Source organism: Elephantulus edwardii, unplaced genomic scaffold (genome assembly GCF_000299155.1).
Source record: "Elephantulus edwardii isolate Elephantulus edwardi_28Jun2011 unplaced genomic scaffold, EleEdw1.0 scaffold00104, whole genome shotgun sequence".
In the NCBI taxonomy this organism is placed as follows: Eukaryota; Metazoa; Chordata; class Mammalia; order Macroscelidea; family Macroscelididae; genus Elephantulus; species Elephantulus edwardii.
Genome location: NW_006399854.1, coordinates 1,907,340 through 1,926,930, shown reverse-complemented (window position 1 = coordinate 1,926,930; position 19,591 = coordinate 1,907,340). Strand labels below are relative to the sequence as shown.

The following is a 19,591-nucleotide window of genomic DNA, read 5'->3' as shown; positions in this document are numbered from 1 at the left end:
GGTGAAAGTACAAACTGCTCAGTCGGCACAGGCCTAAGCTTCTGGTTCAGCCTGGCCCACCTCATCTTCCTTGTAGTGATTCAGATGACAAGTTGCCCATTTTTGAAATTGCATAAGTCTTTCTCTTTCCTCAGAAAGCCCTTCTTCTATACCTTAAAATCAATCTCCCTTACCCAAGCTTTTCCAAGGCATCATTCATTTCCTTCATGCAGCCAGCCCATCAGACTTTTGCCAGGACGTGCAGCTCCTCTGGGCTCCCCTAACCTTTGGCATAAATCACACAGCTGTAGTCATGTTTACTGACATGTGTGCTCCAGAGGGCAAGGACTAAATGTGTTCTCTCCATCTCTGAATTAACTGCCAGTCACCCAAACAACATTCAACATTCCTTGCCGTCAAGGTGGAACTAACTCATGTCTGACCCTTCTCTGGGTTCCCAAGACTGTAACCCACACAGGAAAAGATTGTCCATCTTTCTCCCTTGGAACTGCTGGTGGATTTGAACTTCCAATGAGGCTTGGCCTTTCAGTTAGCAGTGCAACTCCTTATGTCTGAATAATTTACAAGGAGGGGGAAAGTAAGCTAGAAATGAAGCAGGATGTGAGGGGAAAAGCAGAAAGAAAAAGAAAGAATATTGTTAGGTATAGCAATGATTGCTGCTTTTCCAAGATTAAAGACTATTATTATACTTATTTGTTTTCTTGTTTGTTTTAAGGTTACAGTAAAATGTATAGGTTTTAAGTATTTTTTCTCCCCTTCCTGTTTGGCAAGAGTGTACCCTGAAATGGATAAAGTACTTAACACTTTATTACACTTTATTATACTCCTGATCAAATAACATGAAAAACACAATTGCTCTACATTCTTGCCAACACTTGGTTCTACGTCTTTTTAATTTTAGCTATCTAAGTTAATGTGAAGTGGTCTGTCATCGTGGTTCTAATCTGTATTTCCTGATGAGGTGTAATGCTGGGTACTCTTTTTCACATGCTTATTTGGTCTTTCACATATTATTTAGTCTTGTGGAGTATCTGATCAAACGTTACATCTATTTTTGTTGACTTACTTGTCTTTATTGATTTAAAGAAGCTCTTTAAAGATTCAGGAAACACTTCCTTTGTCAGACAAAAGTACTTGTGACATGCGGTTTTCCATTTTATTGACAATGTATTTTGATAATTAGGTGCTTTTTTAAAATTTGGATAATGTCCAATTTATTCCTTTTTTTACCATAGAGTGCTTTTTGCTGCCTAAGAAACGTTTGCAAATTGCAGTCCCCTAACATTATTCCACATTCACTTCTGAAAGTATAGCTTTTGTTTTAGCTCCTAGGTTTATATTTATAACCCATATCACAATCACAGACCCCTAGATTAAAATATGTCTTTAGTTAGAAAGAATGTGATTTGCATTTGTGTATGATTTTCTCTTTCCCCAGTTACTTGCAGTCACTTAGACCACATTTCTGGTTAAGGAGGAGTCTTGGTGATCTATTATTATCTCACCACTCAGGTAGCTAGAAGTCCAAATTCAGGGTGCCGGCTCTAGGGGCCGGCTCACTCTAACCGTTGTTTCTGAAAGCAGGACCCTGTCTCTTCTGAACTTTTGCTCCAGGGCAGTTTTCATTCGGCTTGTCATCTTTCTTTCCCGGTTTCTCCTTGCTAGCTTGCACTGAACCTTTTTCAGATCTCAAAATGTACCCTATATTTATTTTTCCTCATTAACATAATAAAGACAACCCACTCCCAAGCACAACTGTTGCTGCTGCTGTACACCATCAAATCAAAACCAACTCCGAACTGACCCTCCAGCGGGTATTCAGGGGCAGTAAATCGCACAGGATTGATGGATTGGAACCATGTGTCTTTGGGATTACAGCTTCTTACCACTAGGCCACAAGAGCTCCCTAAATAGGATTGTTTGTTGTTCTTATGTGCCGCCAAGTAGCTTGCAACATAGGTTTATAACCACAAATATAGGTGGTTGGGATTTACAGCATGTTTTCGGGGGTAAGGGACACAATTCAATCCATAACAGGGGACTATAAGCACAGTTGGAGAAGACAGGAAGAAAATGGAATATAAACTAATTTGAAAATCAGACTCACATTAGTTTCTTCAAACTTTGAAATTATTACAAAGTAGTACAACTGAGATTCTTTACTTTGATAATTAATTCAAATAGTCAAAGAAGTAATCCTGCAGTACAAGCAATTAGCATCCATCACTGTATCTCAAAGAGGACACTTCTAGTTGCCAAGGTTTAGAGGCAGGAGTCGGGGTTGACTACCAATGGGCATAAGAGGACATTCAGAGGGAACTTTGGTGGCCTCGTGGCAAGGAGCTGCACTGTGATCCCCAAGGGATGAGGTTCGAATCCACCAGGTGCTCCAATGGAGAAAGAGGGGCAATCTCATCCTGTGCCAGTGGGATCTGATTCGATGGAACACAACAACAACAACAAAAGGACATTAGGAGAAAAGAGAAATACTCTAAAATCAAAATGTGTAGGTGGTTACACACACCCATTTACCGAAACCAATCAAACTTACTATGAGTGAATTTTATGGCATGTGAATTATAACTCAATAAAGCAATTTAGAAAATAAAATAAAAAAGGGCCTGGGTGTTGGAGTTCTATATAAGCAAATAAAAAATTCTATGGAGACAAAGTAGGGAAAATACAGCCCTGTTAAAGTTCTGGTGGAACATCATGTTTGACTCTTAAGCCAAGGACTAAGTTTAGAAGGAAAAATGATGGGAAAGGAGTGGATGAAGAGCAGGAAGTGGTTCCATGTGGCTTCCTGTGGTAACTGGAGAGATCTCTTGTGCTGCACGTGCCCAGGTGCTAGTCCAGCAGTGGCTGTGAGGAAGAAAGATATGCAGTCTCTTCCCCTTGTGATTTACAGCTTCAGAAACCTCAGGGAGGGGAGTTAGTTATGAATTGGAAAAGACTCAACAATTGTGAGTAAGTGAGTGAGTCAGTGAATGAGTTATAGCTGGGGACTAGCTCAATCTGGGAAGTGTTACAATCTCAGAAACAACTTTCATCTGAAGCTAAAGACCATTTCCATGGCCCAGCATATTCCTTTTCTTGAAAATTTTATTAATATACATTCCGCTTAAGCCAACTGATAGACAATACTTCCTCTGAGGCTGCCTAATACCATTAGATTAAATGGCATGCCAATATTAATGACAAATCCATAAGAAATTACATTTTTTTTTGTTTTGTTTCTATCCATCTTCCCAGTGTTAGCTCTGCAGACAGATAACAGTAATTCTGAGTTAAAAGCCAAGTTTTCTAATAAGAATAAATAAATGCAATTCACTAAATCCCAGGAATCAACACACACACACCCTGAGAGAGAGAGACGGGGGTGGGGGGGAGAGAAAGATTGAGAGTTTTCAGAGGCTGTGAATCACTGAAAAGAAGACTGCCCATCTTTCTCGCATGGTCCAACCAACAGAATCAAATGGAATGTGTGAGCTGGCAGCAAAACTCCTTACCGTACACACACACACACACACACACACACACACATTTATTTATTTAGGGATTTCTGGTGGTTTTCTGGTAAGAAATTATACTGCCAATCCAAAGGTACATGGTTTGAATCCACCAGCTGCTTTATCAGAAAAATATGGATATCTTCTCCCATATGATTTTTTTGCCTCTGAAAACCTGCTGAAGGATCAGCTATGGGGCAGTTTCAACTTGATGGTAAACAATAACAACATACACATATACACACACATGCTTTCATATTACTCTTTCTTAGATAGGATTTTTAAATTAATTTTTAAAAACTGTCAAGAATGAAAAGAGAAGTCTGTGCACTAGATTTTCGTATTTCTCCACAGAAATTTCAGCTTTCTGAAAAATACCAACAAACAAAACCCTGATGGCTTTTCTTTCTTCTCATAAAGAAAAGGTGGTATTCGATTTAAAAAAAAAATCAGGAAGAAAGAGCCTGTAAGGGAAACTCAGCTGTGGGAACCAAAAGTCTGGCACTTATCCCCAACAAAGCACACTACTATATACCACTTCTACAAGACCCTGCACAAAGAAACCTCCCCAGGCCCAGATCCTACAGTAAGCATGCAGCTCTATAGAGAAGTCTACATAAATCAGAAAACTGAGTAATTGGCACAGTGCAAATAAATATAAGGAAATGGACTGATTCTCTAGATAAGGCAAGGGAAGGAATTTGAAATAATATACAATAAGGGTCTTGAACGAATTGAAAGGCTAACACTTTGTAGCAAAAAGTTATTTTTTAAAAGACTTGACAAAAACTGGAAAATGGATTCTTTACAAAACCTGTAAAGCTTTGTAAAAGCATTTTTAATAACTTATCAGATCTGTACTATAAAAATAAGCTTCCAGCTATAAGAGAAAACTCAAATAACTGAATTCTGTGTGTGTGTATATATATATTTAAGATTAGCTTAACCTGTTAGAGATTCATATACACACACACACACATATATACATATATAGATAAGGAGACTCGTGCTTAATGCTGGAGGGGAACAAATAAGAAAAATAAGGAGACGGAGAAGTTAAGACTCACTTGGGGTTATCTAACCAATCAACCTACTACTTTTGTTTTAATGTCCCTTCATAGTTACTTTGATTTAAAAGGATCCTGGAGCTTCCAATAGCATTCTTTCTTAGAGAAGACTAACTTTTCTCCTTCAATCAACATACTTCAGAAACTAGTTCACCACAAACTGGCCCAATTTACCTATCTTAACATCACCAGAAAGCTCTGGTGGGATCGTCTGTAGTGAGTTGTGCAGCTAATCCAAAAGCAGCACCTCTCTGGTAGCTGACATCAACCAGTGCAGTGGATCCAGGGGAGAGAGATGAGCAATCTCATGTGATTTATTATTGTTGTTGTGTGCTGTTCAGTCAGAACTTGCTCACAGCTGTAAATCACACAGGAAAAGACTGCCTATCTTTCTCCCTCAGAGCAGTTGGTGGATTCAAACCGTGTGCCTTTGAGTTGGCAGCACCAACTCTTTATGCTTGTGCGATTTTACAACCTCCACAAACCTGCTGGAGAATCAGCTATGAGTCAGTTCAACTCAACGAAATAAGGAGGAGGAGTAACACCACCAGGAAAGGTTTCCCACTGGCCCAGCAAACAACTCTCTCCTACACAGCTCAAGGATAGACCCAAACTTAGCAATGCCTTCTTCCTCATTCAATCCTCTCTACTCTTAACTCTCTTCTCCCATCCCACAGAGCACAATGGCGGGGGATGGGGGGTAGGGAAACCCTTGGAGAGGCAAGTGACTAGATATTAAAACACGTAAGAGAGTGCTAAGTAAAACACTGACAGGGAAAAGGCAAGACAAGACAGGCAAAGGGCTGAAGCAGAAACTTAGGCAGAAGCAAACACACAAAAAGCTCCAAGCTTTTTCTAAATCTAAGGAGAAAACATTCTTATTAGGCTGTAACGAATCATTAAATTAATAAACATCCTTCCTGACAGAAAATGAACGAATCACATCTAGGAAGCATGAATAGCTAACAAGGCTCTTAAAATTTAACCATAATGACCCTGAGAACAGCATGTTACTTTCACAGTGGTAGTTGGAAATTTGAAAGCTAGATAAGAATTTTGTCACTTTAAAGAGAAGTGCATTCAGTGACTTATTACCTGCTTCTAACCAGTCAGGAAAGACAGATATGGAATACCGCCGAGCTTTCATCCCGAAAGGGATGTGTACACATGGAACAAACTTGAAAGACTCTCAGCCTGTAGCGCTCTGCCAATAGACTTAGTCATTCCACATGGTATCACACCATGACTCACCACCACCTACACAGTAATAGTCTCTACTGTGTTTGATAGACATGTTTTCATTTGAAATTTAAAAACAAGAAATGAGAAATCCCACCTGTAAAGGCTGACTACAGAGAAATCAGTTTTAGTTTCTTACTACCAAGTGTTTTCTACAACTTCCCATCCTCTCCATAATAACAGACAATATAAGCTGTGTACGGTTTACTGGAAAGTTTCCTGTGAAGTCTGCTGTTAGTTCTGGCAGTTGTTGTTCATTGTTGTGTGCTGTCGACCCATAGCTGACCCTCCAGTGGGCTTTTAGAGACAGTAAATTGCAGAGGAGGAGACTGCCCATCTTCCTGCAGAGCACCCGGTGGATTGGAACTGTGTACCTTTAGTTATGGGAGAAAACTATGCAAACTCATGATAACCAATGTCTGCAGCATGGAACTGCTCCAGAGGATTTTCAATGGCTGTGTGTGACTTTTCAGAAGCAGATCCTTAAGCCTGTCTTCTGGGGCACTTCTAATAGTGGTCTCAACAGTACCTGACAAGAACAAAAAAATCATCACAGACACAAACTGCCACATCTTTCTCCCGTCTGCTAAATCTAGAGAGTTCTCATTTTGCTTTTGTGGTAGTTCAGCCAGAAACTTTTCAGAATGACTAGATTTTAATTAGTCTACATCACCAGTAGAAGTTTCCAGTAATCCAAATAGCTCTGTTGGAAACATTTTAGAACCCTCTCTCAATATCTAACCTTTTAAATTTTCACATTTACAGCTGCTATCTAGTACAACATCTTTAACAAGGCTTAACATAATTTCTAAGCAGAGTTTTCCTAATTGAACAGAAAGGACTTTGTCTCCTGGGAGTAAGAAACAGCTGTAAAGTGAGAGACAAGAAAGGCACCCAAACACCCTGTGGCTAAGTGTGAAGCCAAATTACACACACACACACACACACACACACACACACACACACACCCTCTAGGACCTCAGCACTCTCTTGCCAGCCCAATGAACCTCTTCCTGCATCTGGGCTATGAACTTATCCTTGTAATATATGATGACAGAGACGTTTTTTAAGAACAGAAAATATTCTTTAAACTTTATCACTCTTTTAATCACTCTTCCATGCAGGCCACTTTGCTTTCCCCATAGTAACTCCCTCTACTAAGAGTAAATAAAAACACAAATCTGACTGTAGGAGGATTTAGCAGTGATCAATGAATACATGGTGAGCTCTGGTGGCCTAGTAGTAAGGAGTTATACTGTCAGCCCAAAACACGGTTTGAAAACACCAGCTGAACCAGAGGAGAAAGCTGAGCAATCTCCTCCAGTGAGATACACAGCCTCTGAAAACTCCACTGGAGGAGTCAATTCTGACTCAACAGAACACAACAACAATGCATAAGTAAGGAGCACTGGTGCTGTAGTGTTGAGGTGTTATGTGAAAGGTGAATGGTTTGAACCCATTAACTGCTCCACAAGAGAAAAATAGGCCATCTCCTTCCATAAAGATTTAATGCCTCAGAAACCAGTTGTTATGATTCAGAACCAACTTGATGGCAGCAGGTTTGGTTTTGGTAACACATGCCTTCATTCAAGTAACACTGAGTCTCTTAGGTGTCCTACTTCAGTAATTAGTTCTGTGGCCACTCATCCAATTACAAACACTAACTGCACACTCACTCTGGATCACACACTATTGTAGGTCCTGAGGATCCAAAAGTGAAAATGTCAGATATGATGCCAGTACCATTCTGTTCTCTGAATGTGTAAGGTGCATATTTAGAGAGAAGTCAACATAAAGAGTGCCCACACAGGAAAAAGTTGAACCCCTGGGGAGTACAAATGGTCACTGCTCTCAATTGTTAATCAAAAGGTTAGACATTCAAGTCTACCTACAGGAACACTGGAAGAAAGGCTTGGTGATCTGCTTCTGAAAAAATGAGTTATCAAAAACACTATGGAAAACATTTCTTCTGGTTGACACACATGAAGATGGCATGATCCACAATGAACTTGAAATCAGTTGGTTTTACATGTTAAGAACTTGACAAAGGACTTCCTGGTTTTTCTTCTGCACTCAAAAAATGGTCATCTTTCCCCAAAACAATCCATGCATATCTTTTCCTAATAGAGCTTTCAGTTATTTGGTCTTTTGTTGTTGTTGTTAGGAATTATTGGTAAAAGACCAAAATGAATGACAGAAGATTATACACTGTTGGTGGGATTGTAAAACGGTACAACCACTCCAGAAGGAAATTTGACGTTTTCTCAAAAAGCTGAACATAGAAATTCCATATGACCCAGCTGTTTCACTGCTAGGAAAACTAGAACTGAGACACAAACAGATTATTTGTACTAGTGTTCATAGCAGCATTATTCACCACTGCAAGAATATGGAAATAGTCCAAATGTCCAACCACAATCAAAGGGATTGATAAATTGTAGTACATTCACACAAAAGAATACAATGCAGCACTCAGGAGCAATGATTTTGAGAATTACTACCTAACTTGAGATGGTCTGGAGAGCATTATGCTAAGTGAACTGAGTCTCATAAGGATAAATACTGCCTAAGAGCATTATTATAGAAATAGATAACTAGTAAAACGTGTATGAGGATTCAATTAGGTAAGCATGGTAACAGAGGGGTGACAATGGGTGGGGGGAAATGATAGGGTTGCACAATCTGGTGAGTGGAAGGAGGGAGGGATAAAGGAAATAGGAAAGATCTGGTGGGGATCTGTAAAGACAGGGATATGATGGGTATAGTTCAATGGTGATTAATTTTATAAAACAATGAATTGACGGCGAGCTCTGGTGGCCTAGTGGCAAGAAGCTGCACTGCAATCTCAGAGGTGCATGGTTTGAATCCACCAGATGCTCTGCTGGAGAAGGAGGAACAATCTCCTTCTGCATCAGTCAGATCTGATTTGACGGTACACACACACAAAAATAACGAAATAAAATTTAAAAAAAAAACAACACCCCCAAAACAATGAATCGGAGTGATTGTATGAAACACAATGTGAATGAAGGATAGTGTGAAACACAATGTACACAAACTTTGTAAGGAAACCAATATAAAACAAAAGTTTTAAAAAATGAAATGGAAAAAAATAAAGAGATAAAAAGTGTTGAAACTTTTTGTTGAGTCTAGTGATAATGGAAGGATTTTACTAAAGAGTCCAAAATAGCTCTTGCAAGAAGAGAAATTATGTTGACATATTGGAAGAATAGTTACCACATGGTTAACTGGATAATACGGGTAAATCTTTAAGACTATCTTAGATTCCTATTGCTCCTTTCATACCAAAGTGACTTCAGAATATATTGAAAAATGAAGTGTTTGCTGATGTAAGTTCCCAAGTGAATTTCATTGGCACTGCTTACCTTGACTGTAAATTCTTCTAATGCTGATGTATCAACTAAATTCTTTCATTCTTACTATCTTACTATTTTTCAAATTCTGCTCTGGTTACTAATGTTAGACTGTCCTCAGAACTTAATAATAAAATTGACCTATGCTAAGTGGTTATATTCATAGTGATTTAAAAAAATGTTCCTATTAGCCTATCATAGCCACCACTGAGGGAGCCCTGGTGGCTTAGTTAGTGGTAAGGAACTGTGCTGCCAACACAAAAGCACGAAGTTCAAATCCACCAGCGACCCTGTGGGAGAAAGAAGGGCAATCACCTCCCATGTGGTTTACTGCCTCTGACAACCTGACGGAGGATCAGCTATGGGTAGTTTCCAACTCAATGGTACACAACAACAACCACAACATCCACCATTATGATGTTTTGATTGATGTTTTTCCATTTTTAGTGGCAATTCTCGGTAGTGGTTTTCTCAATATGTTTATCTAAAATATTCCACATTTTCAGAAAAGGCTAGAACTCTATATTTCCTAAAGCATAAGACTTACTAAAAAAGGCTGGGTTAGAAGGCAGATTTACCAAAAAAATAATGTAATATTGAACTGGTAGCATTTCAGCCTTAGAAAAACTTGGATTCGTGATGCATTATTATTTTCAACTACTTACAAATTCACAATGGTAGATTAGATTAGATTAATTAGATTGATTCTGTTCTATTCTATTAGAATGAAACTTTTCTTATAATGAGGCCTCCCTGAGAGAGACTTCACCCTGAGTCATAAGGAAAAGGGGATGGCGTATTCCCTTAGCTACTTCCTGCTGAAAAGGGACGCTGTGGGTTTCAGGGTGAAGATCTTCTCTCAATTCCACTACTGGGAATATATCCTGAAGAGACCATAGCTGACATCCAAGCAGATATATGCACACCCATGTTTATTGCAGCTTTGTTCACAATAGCAAGGAGTTGGAAACAACCTAAGTGCCCATCAACAAACGAATGGCTAGAGAAGCTGTGGTATATTCACACAATGGAATACTATGCTGCATTAAAAAACAAGGAACTCATGCAATATTATTCAAAATGGTTGACTCTGGAGAACATTATGCTGAGTGAAATATCCCAGTTACAAAAGGACAAATATTACATGATGCCACTGTTGTAGAATGGGACTGTCCTTGGGGTTGGGGAGAGACTGAGTAAGATGGGTTCAATAATGTATACTGCACTGAAACAGAGGAGGGAGAAAACTGTTTAAAAGAGATATATAACTAGGTATTTCTGTCATCACAGGAGACTAGAGCGAGGGCTACATGGTGGAGGGGACCTGGGGGAGGGTTTGTAAAACAATGAAAGAATCTTTTACTTTTCCATAATTTTTGGACTCATGTACTTATAACTTGTTAGTAAAATTTGTGTCTTCTAGGTTGCAACACCCCCATGATACATCTTCAAGGATATGAACATGTACGGCCAAGCACAATCAATAAGAGTGCATCTAAATTCCAAAATCAATCTCCATAACAGTCTATGTGTTTCCTACTGCCAAAGGGGCCCTTTAGAGTAGTGAGAGAAGATCTTCACCCTGAAACCCACAGCGTCCCTTTTCAGCAGGAAGTAGCTAAGAGAATACGCCATCCCCTTTTCCTTATGACTCAGGGTGAAGTCTCTCTCAGGGAGGAGTGATAGGGAATGGCAAAGGACACACTGACAAAGAAGATTAATCAGAACTGGCTTTGACAAGCACTGTGGCATTTGGACAAGAACAAACTGGGAGGAGGGTAGAGAGAATAGTGCAACAATGAATGAATGGAAACCCAAAATCTCTGTAAATGTTTATGAAAATTAATAAAATATAGAAAAAAAATTAAAAAAAAACGGACTGCAAATATGTGTGTTATACAATGTAAAATTTCTTTTTTTAATTAAATTTTATTAATTTTAATGAACATTTACAGAGATTTTTGGGTTTTCATTCATTCATTGTTGCACTATTTTCTCTACCCTCCTCCCTAAACTAATAATAATAATTCTACTTTGCTGAAACCTGGTTTTCTTACCTACTACCTCACTCAGGACAAGTAGCTGGACATACTGTATGCGTCACACAAAGAGTGAAAAAGAGCTGAGGGTGAAATAAATGGGAGCAATCAGTAGATCAAGTCCAGCATCACATTTGTGAAGGGATACATATCAGAAACACTGAACCCACATGGAGTTATCAAGTAGCTACATATTCGTCAGATAAGTGGAAGGGAACATTTAGTAAATCTCTTTCCTCTTGATATTTCAAAATCAGTTTAACTAGAAAAGGTCAGAGTTTTAACAAAGTACATCACAAAAATAGCATGATTCAAAGAAAACATACTCAGAATCTCCCCAGGAAGAATTGACACCTTTCCCTAAACTTATGGATACCTCATAATGACCACATAGAACAATGGTTAGTTTTGCAAAGGTAACCTGAGAGGGGTCAACCCCTGGAGCACATACTTGGTAAAACAGAATGTCAGTAAGAAGAGGAAACCCTTCAACAAAGTGGACTGAGACAAAAAAAGCAACAATGGGCTCAAATACAACAAAGACTGTGAGGCTAGTCCAGGCTGAGCAATGATTTGTTCTATTGTTCATGTTCACTTGGGATCTGAGCAGATGTGATGATACCTCACACAGCCAGTCAGAAAATACTCTGATGTACTTTGGTATATTTGATTTAGGGCTTCAAATTGGTCTGAACTGTTTCAGTCAATGCCATGATAGCAAAATAGGTTGTTATGTGCCATTGACTTGTAACTCATAGTGACCCTATGTACAACAGCCCTAAAACCTGCTCAATCCTGTGCCAACTTTACTGTCTCTGACACCCTCATTATCTACCCTCTACCCTCATTATCCCAGTCACTGAATCAATCCATCTCATCAATGGTCTCCCTCCTTCTCCGTCCCTCCACCTTTCCAAGCATGATGTCCCTCTCCAAGGACTGGTTCTACCTTGCAACATGCCCAAAATATGTCAGACAAAGCTTCAGAATCCTTGCCTCCAAGGAGCAGCCTGGCTTCACCCTCTCTAGGATGAACCTGTTTGTTCTCCTGGCAGTCCATGGTATATTCAACACTCTTCTTCAACACCACAGCTCAAATACAGATCCAAATTTCTTTGCTATGAGTGTACTGGGATGGTAATCACAAAGAAAAAATTGCAGGTCAAGTCCTTGAAATGGGAAACTCAGAAGAAGCACTGTAAGCCCTTTTAAGAGTCTAATGCAGGAGAGTGGATTATTGCCACGACAGCAGACAGGAGCATACATCCAAAGCAGGGTGGTCAAACCACCGTTATTACTTCCCACTGTGCTGATCAAGAGACTAGGATGCTGAGTCATGTGCACACTGCCCTCATTTTCTAGAGGGAGATTACATTTCTAGTAGGATGTTGACTCATCATTTTTCCCATTCAGTTATTGTTCTGGTACAAGCACATTTTACAAATTCAGGTCTGCTCCAGTGTTGCTTTGTCAGTCATGACTGAACTAGAAATAACCAGTCTTAAGTCCTGATTTGGTTAACTGAGAAAATTTGTAAGAAAGCAGAAGCATTTCTTGAACTCAAGAAGAATTAGTTATACAGTTAAATAAGCTGTAATGCAACGATCCCAACACACTTTTCTAGGCACACTTCTCACAATGCCCAGTACTCTCAGCCTCCAATTTTATACTCCAGCTAAAATGAATTTTTCTCAGTTCTATGAACCACCCATGCTCTCTCTCTGACCTTCTAGCCCTCACAGACGCAGTTTCCACTCTAGAACACCCTTACTTCTCCTCTTCGTCATATTTTACATTAAATATTACTTCCCCCAAGGAACGTGCAATGATCCTTTTAGGCTTAGGTTGGTATCTATGGAATTTAAGAGGAAGTGTCAGCATCCTTCCTCCCCAGCAAGTTTAGAATTAATCAACTGCGAACAGACTGATAACGAGAAAATGGAATGCATTTTTTTCCTTTTTTCCCCCCCACTCATCAAACCTGACTTAGAAAATTCAACTTTCATCTTTTGGCAAGTAGCCTTGCAAAGATTTTACCCCTGAATTGATATTTACCCACCCCGTCACAGTGATGGCTGCATAATGACAGAATGTATTCTCAGGAACTCACCCTTGTGGATTTTAAGCACTGAGGGCTACAGAAAGCAGCTTACTTGCACAAAAAGAGAGAGGGACTGAGCTGTACACATTCCAAAAAGAAGGAAGGAACCGAAAGGCAGGTAGGAAATGTTACTCCAGTGGAACTCTCCCCACAGGAAAAAGGAGAATAAAAGCTCTTTCTTCACAAAGAAAATGCACTGCTTGAGTATCCCCTCACAAAGAACGTGACCACACTTTGACAAGACTTCCTTGTTAAACCTTCAGCTCCATGAAGTGTTGGTTCTGCTCACCAGTTACCTCAGGGCCTACACAGGAAGGCGTTTAAGACACATGACAAAAGAATCTGTCAGTCAATGACACATTCCCTTCAACCCAAAGAAAATTTCTATTGCTTTATTGAGACAAATTTCCTGAACAAGGACATTTTATAGAATTACCATATTATCAGAGGGGACCATTCCCCGCAGAAGGGCATGCTTAGCAAAGCTGAGAGTCAGTGAAAAAGAAGGTCTCCATGAGGTGGACTGACACAGAGGCTGAACAGCGAGTTCAAACACAACAGTGATGGGGAGAATGGCAGAGAACTTGGTGGCATTTCTTGCTGTTATACAAGGACCACTATGAGATGGAACCATCTTGACAGCACCTAACAACAACAGGTACCTGCAAATAGCTTGTTTTGAATAATTTAAGACTTTTTAAATTGTGTAGCTGCTTTGAAAAATAGTCTGGCAGTTTCTAAAAAATTAAACACAGAGTTACCATGTGACCTGACAATTCCACTCTTGGGTATATAACCAAGAGAACTGAAAACATATATCCACGCAGAAATATGTACAAGAATGGTCATAGCAAAGCAGTTTTAGTCACAACAGCCAGAGTAGAAACAAACAAAATGTGCATCAACATATGAATGGATGAACAAAATACGCTATCTTCATAAAATAAAATATTATATAGCAATAAAAAGGAATTAGGCAGTGCTACGTGGAGTGTGGCATTAGGATTGGAGAAAAACTCATCACCAATCTGCATTATGCTTGCTGAAAGTGAGGATAATATGAAATGCTTGCTGCAGAAGATCAAGGACTACAGCCTTCAGTACGTATTATAGCTCAACATTAAGAAGACAAAGATCCTTACCCAAGGCCCGAGAGTCAACATTATGATAGATGGGAAAAGACTGAAGCTGCCAGTGATTTCACCTTGCTTGGATCAACAATCAACACCCTTGGCACCAGCAGTCAGGAACTGAAGAGATACATTATACTGGGCAAGTCTGTTGCCTGACATCTCTCCAAAATACTGAAGAGCCATGATGTCAGCTTGAAGACTAAGGCATGCCTGATTCAGGCCATGGTCTTCTCAATTACTTGCTATGCCTCACAGAGCTGGACAATGAAGAATGACAGAAGAACAATGAATAAAGATGACAGAAGGACACTAAATGCTTTGAGTTGTGGGGCTAGAGAAGAATACTGAGCATCTCATGGGCTGCCAAAAGAACAAACAGATATGTCTTGGAAAGGGTGCAACCAGAGTGCTTCTTGGAGGCAAAGATGATGAATTTTTGTATTTTATACTTTTGACATGTAGTTAGGCAAGGATATTCCTTGTAAAGGAAAGTCATGCTTGGAAAGAGGGAGGTTCAGAGAAGGACAGAAGAGCTCCAATGAGATGGACTGACACTGTGACTTCAGCAATGGGCTGTCGTGTGTCAGAGAGGATGAGGATGGCACAGGATAGGGCAGGTTTCAAGATGGCTGTTCACAGGGTCATGATGAGTCATCCTTGACTTGATGGCACCTAACAACAATAACAAGGTGCCACAACACAGATGCACCTTGAAAACAGCAGGCAAAAGTAAAGAAGCTAGTCACAAAAAAAAATCACCTAATATATGATTTTATTTCTACGAAATGCCAAACATATGTCAATCTGTAGAGACACAAAAGTTAAGCTAATGATTGCCAGGGGTTGAAGAATTGGTGGGAAGTGCTCAGCAATGAATGGGTACTTTTTATTGAGGTTGATAAAAATGTCCTAAAATTGATTGTGGTGATGAGTGTGCAGCTTTATGAATATACTAGAAGCCACAGAATGGTATTTTTTAAATGGGTGAAATATGTGGTATGTGGATAGCTCATTAAAGCTGTTATTTAAAAAAAAAATAAATGCTTGGGATGAGGCTCCTAAGCAAATCCTATCTCCTGAAACTGGTTTAATTCTGTTTCCACAGCCTGTGGCAGAGAGCCCACTGCAGGACCTTCGTTAAAGATACATGGGGCTGACCTCCATCAGAGCTTGCTTTATTTATGAGATGATATGGCTGTCTCAAGCCATTCTGAAAGAAACCTATCTGGTGTCCCTTTTTAAAATGTCAAATGAGTGACTCATCTCACGAGGCAGGGGAAACTGGCACAGAACGATAAACTCAGATGAGATGGTTTCCAATAGATACCGAGGAAGAGTGGCCTGCATACTAGGTCCACAATGATGCTCACAGCCAGGCAGAACTCAGTTTCAAGGAAGAAAAAAGCAGGGATATTCGCTCAGGGTATTGCTCAGAAAATGCCCAAATTGTCTCTCGTCCCCTAGGACATGGAATATAAAAACATTAGATGCCAGCCTCCTTGCCTATAATTCTCTTTTTCAATTCTCACAACCCCATCAAAGAGATAGTATTATCCACATTTTACAGAGATAATTTAAAGAGAGAACAACTAAAAGACAGCATTCTAGGTTGCATAGCTGGCCTCTTGCAGAGTTCTTGACTCCGGAGTCCACTACACATAGTATTCTCCATCTCTTGTGCATGGACAGAAGCAAAACTGCATCCGCAAGTACTCAAGAGCGCCCAGGGCAGATGTTTCTAGTGGCTCTGAGCCCACCTCTCTTGCACCAGGCCACCCCTGGCAGTTGGATGGATTTGCGGTCTAAGTCCCTGAAGTCAGGAGTAGACAAAAATGTATCCATCACTCACCAGGACAGACACAAACCTCAAGATAATTTGTTTTCCAATGGTTTCGGCTTCAAGTTCTGGTTTGGCATGGACTCTTTAACAAATAACAGCTGTAGGCAATTTTCACACAGAATAAAGACATCAATAAGGCAGAGGGAGCGGAATTTTCTCTTATGGAACAATAAGCTCTCTTCAAGATGAACATGGAGCTGCCACCAAGGGAGCTTCTGCTCTAAGTCCCCAAATAGTGGGGAAAGACCATGGCTATGGAGGCTTTCAATGTCCGAGCTCTCTACCACTGTGGTGGTCTGCATCCACGAGGAGCACCTGTCTCTTTGGATTGGCTTTCACCTTTGAATTCTTTTACATGGAAAATAAAATCATAAATGCATCTTAATTGTCCTTCTGGATAGTCAAAGACACACATGACTCATGGCTACTCCCTGGAGAAAATCATGTGGCCCTCTCACCACAATGTCCTCAGGCTTGGTCATGCCACTTCTGGTGCCCATCCCTGTAGAAGGCTGATTCCTGTGAACTCAGCAATGCTTTGCCCAGTGAAGCATAGACTAAAGTGGCAGAAGTATGGTCCAACATAAGCTGGAACAGACTGCTGGCAGTTCGTCAGGCTCCTCTAACAGGAGAAGTAGGTCTTAGATGACAGTGAGGAGTAGAATCAGGGCTGATGGGTGGTGGATATGCAATATCAGCAAAGGACAGTCCTCTGATGTTGTAACCATTGCAGTTTTGTTAGCACAGCATAAATTGGTTTATTATTAGTGACTGGCACAGCCACCTATATTGTTTCTTTTAGGGGGAGGGACTAACAGCCAAGCAGACCTGATGGTGTAGTGGTTAAAATGCATGGCTACTAACCTCAAGGTTGGTGATTCCAACCTACCAGCTACTCTGAGAAAGATGAGGTGGTCTCCTTTCATAAAGATTTACAGCTCTAGCAACCCTATGGGGCATTCTGTTCCTTCCTATAGTGTTGTTGTGAGTTAATATTGACAGTACAACAAGAGAGAGAAGGGTCAGGAAGCAGGTCAGTTTCACACTATATTTTTTCAAGAAAATATCACATCAAATCAATAAAAAAATATTCTTCTCCACCCCCCACCCCCAGCCCCCGGTGGCAAAGTCCATAGCAATTTCAAATCCACCAGCAGCAGCACAGAAGGAAAACGGGTAGTCCTCTGATTTAAATCTACAGGCTCAGAAACTCAATGGAGGGTCTCAGAGTCAAATCCAACTCATCAACAGTGATCTAGCCAATGAGCCAGTCTCCAGAAAACTACTAGCCTGGCAAAGTTAGGAATTTTCTATGATTTTACAAACAATAAAATCAGTAGTTTGAACCAAGGTCTTCCTAATCTCTAGTCCAAAGCTCTTTAAACTTTGCTATAATAGCTGAGTGGAAAGCAGCATTACTTTGGATATTATTGAAGAGAACACATTCGTCTCCTGATGAATGGGTCCTATCCTAGATAGGTCACTTTAGTGTGGAGGATTTCAAACTATGATAGGATCTTCAAAAATTTTTCCAGAAGAGTTATTCCTCCAACCTTATCATTAGGCTTTAAAATTATTATACTTGAGTAATAATGTCTTATACAAAGATCAAGAACAGGAGAAGTAGTATGACTAATTTTTAAAAAAGATATATCAGTATAAGCTTGGAAGCAGGAGTGGCATCCAATTTTGAAACAGCTTGCCTCTGGAAACTCCATGAACATGGAGAAATGATGAAAGTAACAAAAGTGTTCAGGTCTTTTGTTCATAGGGTCGCTATGAGTTATTTATGACTCAACAGCACCTAACAACAACCACCACTCATCAATATATCTAATGTGTCAAGAGTAGGGATGGGAATGACATTTTAAGAAATTCTGAGGTCAGAAGCGGGTGAAGAAATTATTTAATCACATAAAAGTAAAATCTTAGTGAGGGATCACAACAACAAAACAGCAATTGCTGTTTTGAGTCAGAACCATCTCATAGATAGTTGACCCTCTAGTGGGTGTTTGGAGGCTATAAATTGCATGGGGGATTGTCTAACTTTTCCACTAAGAGCAATAGGGAGATTCAAATGGCATGTAGTACTGGCAATCTGAGATGCAATACTGCTACATATTTGAAGACCTAACAGTCTAAATGCCTTAAAAACACAAAACAAAATAAAACAAAACACAAAAAAACCCACCAAAAACAACAAAAAAACCCAACCCCAAAAATGTATGAAGAAGAAATGCTATCTTCTTCTTTCTCTTTCATCTCCACTGGCTCAGGGTGCGGACACAAGGGATGATGGGGACAGTTTCACTAACAGAAGCAGCAGCTACCGTTGTTTTTGTTATGTACCACTGAGTTGGAAGTGACTGTCCAGTGGGTTTTCAGAGGCTGTAGATCACATGGGAGGAGACTGCTCATCTTTCTTCCACAGAGCAGCTGGCAAATGGCAGTGCAGTTCCTGACCACCTATCTATATTCTCTCTTCCTGGCCACCCCCGTCCCCCGTCCGCTCCCATCTCATGACAGTCTGGAAAGCTGACACTCACCACAAGCTCACTGAACATGACATCCAGCTCCTCCACAGGGGGCATGGGCAATGCCGGCTCCATGGTCTGAAGCGCAAAGTTGCTGTTGTTCCGCAGACGATAGGTGATTTCTGGGTGGTCATTATTTCGGAAACAGCAAAAGATGAAAGAAATCCCCCGTCCGCCTCTCTTCCTTGGGGCCATGGCTGAAAGCTGTTCTATTTTTTTGGAGCAGCTAAACTCTGTGGAAAGAGGAGAATGAAGAGTTTAAGAATAGATCAAAGAGATGGGGTGGGAGCAAAGACCAATTCATGGAAGGGCATGCTGTAGGGTACAGAGAATACTAATCCAAAAGGATTTCATGTACCTCCATTCTCTTGTTGAATATTTCATACGACCAACTGCTGAGCAAACAGCGCAAAACTGCAGCCACACCACCCTACAATATACACTAATTGCCCTGAGCCATTCTTTTGTATAACACAGTCCATCTCCTGCTGACTTGTTTTGTTACCTCCTCGAAGAATGACCTTTTCCCTGTCCCTGTGGAGAGTGCTTTGGGTATTTCTTATTCACTATTTAAAGTCCAATTTTTCTGTCTTTACTGTCCCTATTTGGGATTAATAATACACATGTTACTGCTATTGTCAGATGACGTCAAGATGAAAACAACTCATAGGAACCCGATAAACAATAGATCTAACCCTTACCTACCCAGCATCAGCCTCATGAACTCTGAAGAATATACATGTTTGTTGTTATGT

At 40.1% G+C, this 19,591-nt stretch overlaps 1 protein-coding gene across 2 annotated transcripts in view; it reads right to left on the bottom strand.

Annotated features, from left to right (window-relative positions):
• DAAM1 (dishevelled associated activator of morphogenesis 1) overlaps positions 1-19,046 on the bottom strand; it is a 137,489-nt gene extending 118,443 nt beyond the window's left edge. Inside the window, exon 1 of one of the 2 annotated variants that reach the window (XM_006891771.1) lies at positions 18,849-19,046. In XM_006891771.1, coding sequence (XP_006891833.1) covers positions 18,849-19,031 — 183 coding nt within the window. In that variant the 5' untranslated portion in view covers positions 19,032-19,046. The remainder of the gene's footprint in view (positions 1-18,848) is intronic. The other variant, XM_006891770.1, reaches the window with a different exon arrangement.
• Between the last annotated feature and the right edge of the window lie 545 nt (positions 19,047-19,591).